The following is a 10,268-nucleotide window of genomic DNA, read 5'->3' as shown; positions in this document are numbered from 1 at the left end:
AAAGATACAAAAATGCCTTTCACATGTGGTTCTTCCAGAAAGCGCTTGGCACAGGGCCTGGTACATAAACAAATTCAGTAAGGGTTAACTATTTTCATAATTACAGTTAGTCTGCATCGCTAGAAGCACATTACTCAAATGAGGATATGGACTGGTCAGATGATAGCGGAAACGGTGTTCAGATCTAGGGGTCCCCACCTTGTAAGAACAACACTAATCACCTCTAGCCTGCCCAGGGGACAGTGACCCAGAGAACTAGGAAACCTTGAAAAATGAAGAAATATGAAATACTAATAAAAATTAAGAAAACCCACAAGCTTTTAACCCAGATAATATTTGGGGACATGAGGGGGTTATGTGAAGAGAAAACAATGTTCCATTTAACTTTAGGAAATGGCGGTGTTATTAAAGATTTTGGAGGCATTAGTCATCATCCTTTGGTCAAGTTTATTAACCTCTCCAGTGCTTCTGTTTTTTCATCCATAAAATGGGATTCATTAGATCACCTACCTTATAAGATTACTGTGGCAATTAAATGAGTATGTGTTAAGTGCTTAGAAGACTATCTGGCACATAATAAATGCTCAGTAAGTCCTGAGGAGCAACTGGATTGACAGGAGAAGTGGGGGTTGACTGTTGGTGCTGGTTATTATTATTACTATAATTATTACCCTAGGTAAGTTTTTAATAGTTCCAGCAATGAAAAAATGAGAATAGCCTCCTGTGCAGCAGTAATTCCCTCTCACTGGAACAGTTCAAAAAGTCGCTGGTAACTACCAGTCAGTCATTAGAGAGCAGACTCCTCGTCCTGGGAGAAAGCCGATTTGTCATCTCTTAAACCCCAGGGCATCCAGCGTGAAGGAGGTGGAACTAGGCCGGCCCGCGGGGAGCCAAGGGCAGGCGCTAGTGACGCAATGACTGCAACACGCCGCCAGGGCGCAGCAGAGCCCGACCCCGGGTTGCCCCATCCGCAGCAAACAATTCCTAACTCGCTCCAGGTCTTCCTTCTTAGCTGAGTGGGTTGAACCACGCGGAGGTAACCCCGCCCATTATGATGATCCAGCCAATCACCGCGTGACCTGCTCGGGCGGGGCGGTATCGTGGCGCTTCCCTCGGTAGCTCAGAGCTTGGGTTCCTCGTTCCAGCCCCGCCCCAGGCTCTGGGCCAATCCCCGCGGCAGGGCAGAGCGTCCCCGAGGGCGGCGCCCCGCAAACCACGTGGCCTGGGAGGCGCCGAGGCCGGGTAGGTGGTGGGTTAACCAGCTCGGAGCGGGCGAGGAGACGGGTGGGAGGAGCGGGGCTGGCCAGCCTCGTCTCCCATGACCCGCTGTCCTGTGCCCTCTCCCAGCGATGGGCGTGCAGCCCCCCAACTTCTCCTGGGTGCTCCCGGGCCGGCTGGCGGGGCTGGCGCTGCCGCGGCTCCCCGCCCACTACCAGTTCCTGTTGGACCTGGGCGTGCGGCACCTGGTGTCCCTGACGGAGCGCGGGCCCCCTCACAGCGACAGCTGCCCCGGCCTCACCCTGCACCGTCTGCGCATCCCCGACTTCTGCCCGCCGGCCCCCGACCAGATCGACCGCTTCGTGCAGATCGTGGACGAGGCTAACGCACGGGGAGAGGTCAGCGGGTGGGGTCAGCGCAGGGAGGGAGGGGCCTAGAAGGTCATCCGGGGACGCGGGCGTAGCTGGGGAGACCCGGCCTGGAATAACTTTACTGGGCTCGGGGAGGTACTGGGGGCAGACAGTAGGGCCGGGAGACTGGGAAGCCAGTGCGGGGGAGGGGGGCGCTAAACGGAAGGAACTAAAGAGAGGGTGAAGCAGTGCGAACTGGGCTTGAGGAGAGGCAGTGAAAACCAGCTAATACTGTGAGTTGAGAAAGAGAAGGGTGTGGACAGACACCTGAGAGAGGTGGGGGTTGAAGTCAGGTGGAGCATGTTTACCGTTTTTTGGAGTAAAGCTGCCCAAATATAACGGAACGTAAGTGGCTCCATGTAATGTTAATTTTTCTAGCAACCGCATTCTTACAAAGCAAGGAAGCAGATAAAATTAATTTTGGGGATTTTAATGAGATATTTTCATTCTTTTTTCCACTACCTCTTCATACCCTGTTGCGTTTTTCACACTACATCTCAATTTGGACTAACCACATTTCAAGTACACAGTAGCCCAGTAGCCACAGTAGCCGTGGCGAGTGGTTTCTGAATTGAACACCACAGTGGAGGGCTGTGCGGAGGCGGGCAGCTCTTGAACCAGCCACTGCAGAAGCCTCCTAGCCACCCAGTGCAGGGACAGCCCTCCCTGACTTTGCTGCAGAGCCCTGGACCTGGCACAGAAGAAAGAGCTGTGGGGAGAACCAAGTGAGGGGCAGGAGACAGTTGGGTCTGGGGGAGTTGGGCGGCACCCATCGAGCTCCCTCTTCATAGGCTGTGGGAGTGCACTGTGCCCTGGGCTTTGGCCGCACTGGCACCATGCTGGCCTGTTACCTGGTAAAGGAGCGGGGCTTGGCTGCAGGAGATGCCATTGCTGAAATCCGACGACTACGACCCGGCTCCATCGAGACCTATGAGCAGGAGAAAGCAGTCTTCCAGTTCTATCAGCGAACGAAATAAGGGGCCTCAGTACCCTTCTACCGGGCCCTCACTCTCCTGCCCCATGTTGTCGATGGGGTCAGAGATGAAGGGAAGTGGACTAAAGTATTAAACCCTCTAGCTCCCACTGGCTCAAGACACTGAAGTAGCACACCCCTGCAGGCAGGTCTTGATTGAAGGGGAGGCTTGTATTTTTTTGTTGAATAAATGAGTTGTACAAACCAGGGCACGTTGCATGGTACTTTATAAAGCATTCCCACACATCAACTTATTTCAGCCTCACTGTAGCCCTGTGATACAGGAAAGGCAGATGGGCCATCTCTGTTCTTTGGATGAAGTGGCCAAAGCTCAGAGAGGCCCATCATCACACTTCTAGAAAGCAGAAGGATGGGCCAAAACAGCAACACACGTCTTCAATCCCTTGAAGATGCTGAAATACTATGTATCTGTTCCCTGACAATATTCGATGTGTTTTCTGTGGGAGCTAGTCAATGAAAAGGATTCAGGTCCGGAGTAGCCTGGCCTCCTGGCATTCCCAGGTCTCTGATGCTCACAGGCCAGGAGGCCCCTCCGTATAGGCCCACCTGCTGCACACGTGTCACCCTTGTTTCTCTGGGGGTAGAGACAGCCTGGATGTCATACTCACAGATAACCACCATCTCCATCTCCTCAGGGCTGGGCGTCTCTTACCAACCTCAGGTGCTGCTCAGCTCATCTGGGTGCTCTGGCCCATTCTGCTGCCCCACAATCTCAGGCCAAAGGACTCAAGAACAGATCCAATCTAGGCAGTTACACAGAGCAGATATTTAACAATTAAATGAAGAGTTCTAGTGCTCTAAATCTTGCCCATGTTTCTCAGATGTTATCTCCAGTTATCCCCTATTGGACCCCATTCTGCCCTCCTATTGGGCCCTATTTTGCCAGCACCACTAAATTTTTGACTTATGAGAGATGGGAAGAATGGCATATATCCACCCCATGGAGTCTTTGCTGTAGGTCTGCCTGAATCCCTGTGCTCTTTTCTGCAATAGCAGGCTGAATAAGATAGAAATACACCGTGAAATGTGTGAATTCCTGTATGTACCTGTATGAGTCCTGTTAGATCTGGAGGCCACACAGTGGAATGAGACATGATTCCTGCTCTCGGGAGCTCAGGCTGCTGGAGAAGGTGGGCACAGATAGAGTCCATCACAGACAATGGATGCTATTGTAGACATGCATTCCGGTTCCAGTGGAGACACAGAAGAGGGGAGAGTCAAGGGTTCCCCTGTAGATCTCATCTTTTGTGTCATAGACCAGAGACAGGCCTAGCCACCTGGTCCTTTCTGCTGCTTTCCACCTTCCACTACTAACCACCCAGTTCATCCCTGTCCAACTCAACCTTAAACAAGGGATATCAGCTGAAGTCTTGCCAATCTAAGGCCATAAGATGCCCTCTCCCCAGTTTTCCTTTATTTGTCAAATCTGAGTGATAGTTCCTTCAAGCTTAGTCCTCACCTAGCCTACCCAGGTGAGGATGTCTCCCAAAGAGAAGAAACGCACACATTCCAGGCATTCCAGCTGCAACAGAGGAAGGAGAATGCAAATAGAGGATGCACTGAAACCCTTACCCTCCTGTCACCAAAAGTTCTGTCTACCCTGCTCTCCCCCATCCACGCCTCCTCCAACAGTATGGCCCCATTCTGTTTGGAACATCTTCCAAAGGAGTTTGTGTGTGTTTTCATGTGAAGGGAGTAGGGCATGAAGGGTGTGAATGGACCACTTCCTGAACCCCTCCCCTCCAGTCAGGGGTTACCAGGATGGAGAGAGAGAGGGGTGTGAGGCACAAAGCTTCCCTGAGTTCCTGGCTCCGCTCTGATCCTCACCTGTTAGGCCATACAACCAATCCTTGCCCTTTCTGCCTCTTTGTTCCTGTGTCACTCCATCCTCCCCACATCTCTGCATTGTGGAAGAGGAATATACCCTTCCCTTCCTCCCAAGCCTCCTTCAAAGGAAACAAAATTTTTCTAACCCCATTAAAGCCCTGTGTACTGCCTCCATCCCCATAATTTAAGCAAGTCTCCTCTGCCTCAAGAGTTCCTTAGGAAAATACACATATAATTAAGTGCTTATGGAAACTGCTTTTTAAATAAGTAAGAGTTGGCTTGAAATGAAAAACTCTGCCCTTATCCTTCCATCTACATGGGAGGTTAGCCTGAGGCTTCCTGTAGGCTCATTTCCACTCCCAATTGTTTTTGTCTTCTCACCAAGGCCTCTTATGTCTATGGCTACCAATAAGGGGTAACAGACTAGCTATGTCCCCATTCTACACCGAGATAGATGAGATAGATGATCCGTGCCACCATCTAAAAAGAACATTCGCCTCAAACCAGGATTTCTCAACTACTGACGTTTGAAAGAGGGTGATTCTTTGTTGTCGGGGCTGTCTGTGAGTTGTTGGGTCTTTAGCAGCTTGCCCAGCCTCTATTTACTAGATGCCAGTAGGATGCCCTTCCTCCCCCCAGATGTGACAACCAAAAATGTCTCTAGACATTGCCAGATGTCCTCTGGGGGAGCAAAATCGACCTCAATTGAGAACTACCGCATCAGACCAACAAGCACTGGATGCGGTCATTGGCTTTCATTTCCTCTGGGAGTGGACGTGGGAACATACTTGGTAATGTCTCCTGTGGATGCACACATTTTAATAGGGCAGAAATTACCAACTCAAACCTCCTACCTTTTCAAGCAATGTCTTGTAGCCATCCCTGGTCCCTCAGCCTTTTTCCTGGCTAATTTCCCAAGACAGTGATAGACACCACTAACTTCCCATATTCAGGAGACTTTGATTCTCAATGAGCTGCTGATGGGCACAGCTGCAGTAACATCTACTCCCACCCTCATGGTTTTTTACGTTTAACGTTTATTCTCTGGTACATGATCAGAGTTCTCTGCTGAACAGAGGCTTCTCTTAACTGGAAAATATCCCTTCATATCATATCTGCAGTAGTCACCTCTTGGGTTCCTCTTTCAGAAAATTGTCCAGATGCAGAAACAACTGGAAGCAGGTCAGAAGGAGCACCAGCCACACTCTTCTTTGAGAAGATTCCTCCTCATCCTTCCCTGACTGGGGCCCTTTTGCTCTCTGGGTTCTGGATTCCATGACTGCCTCACAAGTCATGTATCCCAACATAGGCGTCCTGCTGCAGAGAGGACTGGAGTGGGGAAATAGGCCACACACTGCATACACTGAGGCCGGCACACACCTCCCTTGGAGCTATACTTGGTCATCATCCTTACATCCTGACCATTCATAACATGTGGGGCTCCTGTCCACAGGAGGCTCATCACCACTCTTCCTCTGGCTGACGAGGTCCCAACTGCCCCCTATTATCCCCAAGATCCAGTCTTCCCGGGGCAATGGTGAGCACATTACCTGGGGCAGAGATTTGATCCAAACCATAAACCGTTTCCCAGAATGAACTGCACCTGTGTGCCAAGCTTCAAATCAAATGTTCTGCTGTCGGTATCCTGCCATTCTTTCTGAGAATCTGGTCTCACAGGATTGCTTTGTCACAAAACAATGTCAATTACCACAAATGCATTTTTCATTTTGTCATGACCGTACTTTTCTTACTTATAGGATCATAATTGCCATCATTTACAAAGTGCTTACCATGTAGCAGGTGTTTTACATACATTGTGTTATATTATTTTATCCTTACAACTCTGCAATTCATGTATTTCCCCCTTCTTATAGATGAAGGGACTGAGATTTAGAGAGATAAGTAACATGCCCAAAGCCACACACTGTTGATGGAGCTGGGATACAAACTCAAGTCATAACTTCAGAGCTCATGTTTCTTTGGCCAGGCATCCCACTTGCCAAGACTTTTCCTGGTTTCAGCCCACAAAGGAGTCTGCCTTCACAATTAGAGCTTGGCCTCATGGGCCGTCTCATCAACATGGCTTCCAATGACCACCCTTTTTATTTTTCTTAGGAAGCCAAAGAACAACGCTGCATCTGACACTGATGTCAATAGCACCTGAATTATGTGCTTCTCCTTAAAATGACCCAGTGACATTTTGGGCTGGATGATAAAAAATAAATTAAAAATGTGACCTGAGTATTTAAGAGCAAAATAGTGACACTGATCTGTCAGGGTGGTTCTGTCACATCCACTGTTATCTAATTCAAAGCAAACAGATATCCTTATCTGGCATAACAATCTTAAGGCATGTGTGTCTGGTATCAAGCCCTCAAAAATGTCTTTTTATGTCTGATGATTTACTGAAAACCCTAATACCCTTTCTGTTTTCTTGTTACTTGAGCCCTTAATGCATGCCAGGCACTATGCCAAATGCTTTACAGACATTATCTCATTCCATCCTCAAAAAAAAAGAAAAAAAAAACAAAAACAAAAACCCTATGAACAAAGTATTGCAATAACCAGTGCACAGATGGATAAACTGATCCAGAGAGTTTAGGTGATCTGCCCACAGTCACCAAGTTGAGCAGGATTCAAACTTAGGGCTGTCTAACTGTAAACCGCCTTCCCTCTTGGGAGCAGTGAGAATAGACTTTGTTGTAATTAGAAAACATGTAACAGCATCTCGTGTTCCCCAGAATGGAATCATCTGGACTCACAGGGCCATCAGTGGAGCTCTCCAACCACACGACTTTCCCAGCCCTGCTGCTCAATGTTCAGTGGCATAACTCTGACTTGGGAGCTTGCAGGCTGCCAGCACAGTCATCATCTCTAACAGGCTTCTGCCTCAAGCCTCCAACACCATCTAAAATATAATCCCCTGTTGACTTAGAAATGAATTACATAAGCACTTCTTCCATTACTTTAAAATTTTTCTCAGGTTATTAGGATTGGAGGCATGCTCTTGAGAAGTCAGCATGCTTGTCCAAGCAAGTAGAAATTTAAGAAACACTTTGGTGCATGTCCATGCCTGAAGTTGATGACTTATTTGCAACCTTGATAACAGAGTTTCTTGTGCCAATAAATTGCTTAAATTGCTTTGACAACTCTTTCACCCTATTTTTCCACTGACTTACTCTGTCACCATGGATATATAATCATGAAACAAATTAGTGATGTTTTCAATGTGTGGCATTCAGTATGGCAAAGAGTTCTGGGATTATTTCTCCGCTAGCTTTTGTCAATGAAAAGAGTCAAACTCTAAAATATTTTAAGAGATTTACTCTGAGTCAAATATTAGTGAGCATGGCCCGTGACACAGCCCTTAGGACATCCTGAGAACATGTGCCCATGGTGGTTGGGGTACAGCTTGGTTTTATACAATTTAGGGAGGCACAAGACATTAATCATCAATCAAATACATTTAAGAAATACATTGATTTGGTTCAGAAAGGTGGGACAACTCAAAGCAGGTGGGGAGGGGGCTTCCAGGCTATAGATAAATTTAAACATTTTCTGACTGATAATTGGTTGAGTTTGTCTAAAGACCTGGGATCAATAGAAGGGAAATGTTCAGGTTAAGATAAAAGATTGTAGACCGGGCACACTGGCTCACGCCTGTAATCCCAGCAGTTTGGGAGGCCAAGGCCGGCGGATCACGAGGTCAGGAGTTGAAGACCAGCCAGGCCAACATGGCGAAACCCCGTCTCTACTAAAAATATAAAAATTAGCTGGGCATGGTGGCATGCGCCTGTTATCGAAGCTACTCAAGAGGCTGAGGCAGGAGAATTGTTTGAACCTGGGAGGTGGAGGTTGCAGTGAGCAGAGATCACACCATTGCATTCAGCCTGGGGCCGACAGAGCCCAAGACTTCCATTTCTCAGAAAAAAAAAAAAAAAAAAAAAAAAAAAAAAAAGAATAAAAGATTATGGATACTAAAGTTTCTTTTTGAATCTTATTATAGTGGCTGCTTGTTTGAGATAATAGATTGACCAAATGTTTCCTATTCAGGCTTTTAAAAGGTGTAAATTCTTACTTACGGCTCTTCAGTATTTAAGCGGGGGCCTGGAAGAAAAAGAATCTAGCTTATGGTTTACGTAGAAATTCTTTTACAGATGCCAACACGCTTCCCCCACAAAGGACAGCTTTGCAAGACCATTTCAAAATATGGCAAAGAAACATGCTTTTGGGGTAAAATAATTTGACTTTCTTTTTTGTCAAGTAATGTTATGCCAGAGTCACATTGGAAAGTAAGTCACAATGTATAGGGTTAAATATAACCCATCTGATGAGAATTCGTGGTTTGAAGGTCATGACTCCCCAGGCCCCTTAGATAGGAATTTGGGCAAGATAAAAAAAAAAAAAATCAGAGCTTAGTCCTCACATTTTAAATTATTATTATTGTTTTTACTTTTCTTTTTTGAGATGAAGTCTTACCTGTCGCCCAGGCTGGAGTGCAGTGGCACAGTCTCGGCTCACTGCAACCTCCGCCTCCTGGGTTCAAGTGATTCTCCTGCTTCAGCCTCCCAAGTAGCTGGGACTAAAGGCACCCGCCACCACGCCCAGCTAATTTTTCGTATTTTTAGTAGAGATGGGGTTTCACTGTGTTAGCCAGGATGGTCTTGATCTCCTGACCTCGTGATTTGCTTGCCTCGGCCTCCCAAAGTGCTGGGATTACAGGCATGAATCACCGTGCCTGGCCAGTCCTCACTTTTACAGTAAGCATACCACTGTATCTTCTTTAATAATACACACTGAGTTTAGTGACTCTACTCCAAACTCAAGGGGACCCCAAGGGAAATATTCATCCGTGCACCATCCCACAGGTGATACCACTTATCTTCTTCACTAGATTTTGTGTGCCCTTGGGCTCCCCTACCCCAATGAAATTCACTGGTTTGCATGTTTTCCATAGGTACTCTTCATGAGATCTAACTGGGGCTGGGTGCAGCCTAGAGCCATGGAATAGAATTAAAGTAGCCACACTGAGATCAAGCCTACAGGCAGAACCATGCCATTCTTGACCAAGACCCGTAAGGACCTAAAGAATCCAATCATTTTCTTCATCTCCTTCCTCACCTCATATACTCCTCTCTCCCACAGGCTTTGTTCTCTTCTCTCTGCCTGTGTTGGGGGTCCCCAGCACCACTCTCAGGTTGGATATTTTGCTAGAAGGACTCACAAAACTCAGAAAAGCTGTTATACTCTTTTTTTCCCTCTCAAAATATTACCCTGTCTTGGTATACTCTCGATTATAGTGTATTACAATGAAAGGGAGTGGGTTAAAATCCACAAAAAAGAAAGGTACGGTCCAGGCGCAGTGGCTCACGCCTGTAATCCCAACATTTTGGGAGGCTGAGGCAGGTGGATCACGAGGTCAGGAAATTGAGACCATCCTGGCTAACACGGTGAAACCCCATCTCTACTAAAAATACAAAAAATTAGCCAGGGTGGTGGCACGTGCCTATAGTCCCAGCTACTCAGGAGGCTGAGGCAGGAGAATCTCTTGAACCCCTGAGGTGGAGGTTGCAATGAGCCAAGATCACACCACTGACCTCCTGCCCTCCTGCCTGGGTGACAGAGCGAGACTCCATCTAAAAAAAAAAGAAAGAAAGAAAGAGAGAGAGAAGAAAGAAAAGGAAGGAAGGAAGGAAGGAAGGGAGGGAGGGAGGGAGGGAGGGAAGGAGGGAAAGAAAGAAAGAAAGAAAGAAAGAAAAGAAAAGAAAAGAAAGAAAGAAAGAAAGAAAGAAAGAACGAAAGAGAGAAAGAAAGAAAGA

The 10,268-nt window shown here is 47.3% G+C and overlaps 1 protein-coding gene across 1 annotated transcript; it reads left to right on the top strand.

Annotated features, from left to right (window-relative positions):
- The first annotated feature begins 1,131 nt into the window (after window positions 1-1,131).
- On the top strand, window positions 1,132-2,810 carry DUSP23 (dual specificity phosphatase 23). Its single transcript, XM_017864903.1, has 3 exons — window positions 1,132-1,242; window positions 1,348-1,616; window positions 2,420-2,810. The coding sequence occupies exons 2-3, from the start codon at window positions 1,350-1,352 to the stop codon at window positions 2,603-2,605; spliced, it is 453 nt and encodes a 150-aa protein (XP_017720392.1). The 5' UTR covers window positions 1,132-1,242; window positions 1,348-1,349; the 3' UTR covers window positions 2,606-2,810.
- Window positions 2,811-10,268: the final 7,458 nt, after the last annotated feature.

Source organism: Rhinopithecus bieti, unplaced genomic scaffold (genome assembly GCF_001698545.2).
Source record: "Rhinopithecus bieti isolate Rb0 unplaced genomic scaffold, ASM169854v2 scaffold_77291, whole genome shotgun sequence".
Taxonomy (NCBI): Eukaryota; Metazoa; Chordata; class Mammalia; order Primates; family Cercopithecidae; genus Rhinopithecus; species Rhinopithecus bieti.
The sequence above is the reverse complement of the archived record's forward strand: the minus strand, read 5'-3'. Positions and strand labels throughout refer to the sequence as shown.

Bases quoted from the DNA above. Each gene is read 5' to 3' on its own strand.
- DUSP23 (XM_017864903.1), top strand. From the start codon at position 1,350: ATGGGCGTGCAGCCCCCCAACTTCTCCTGGGTGCTCCCGGGCCGGCTG. The intron at 1,617-2,419 runs GTCAGCGGGTGG...CCCTCTTCATAG, and splicing joins AGGCTAACGCACGGGGAGAG to GCTGTGGGAGTGCACTGTGC.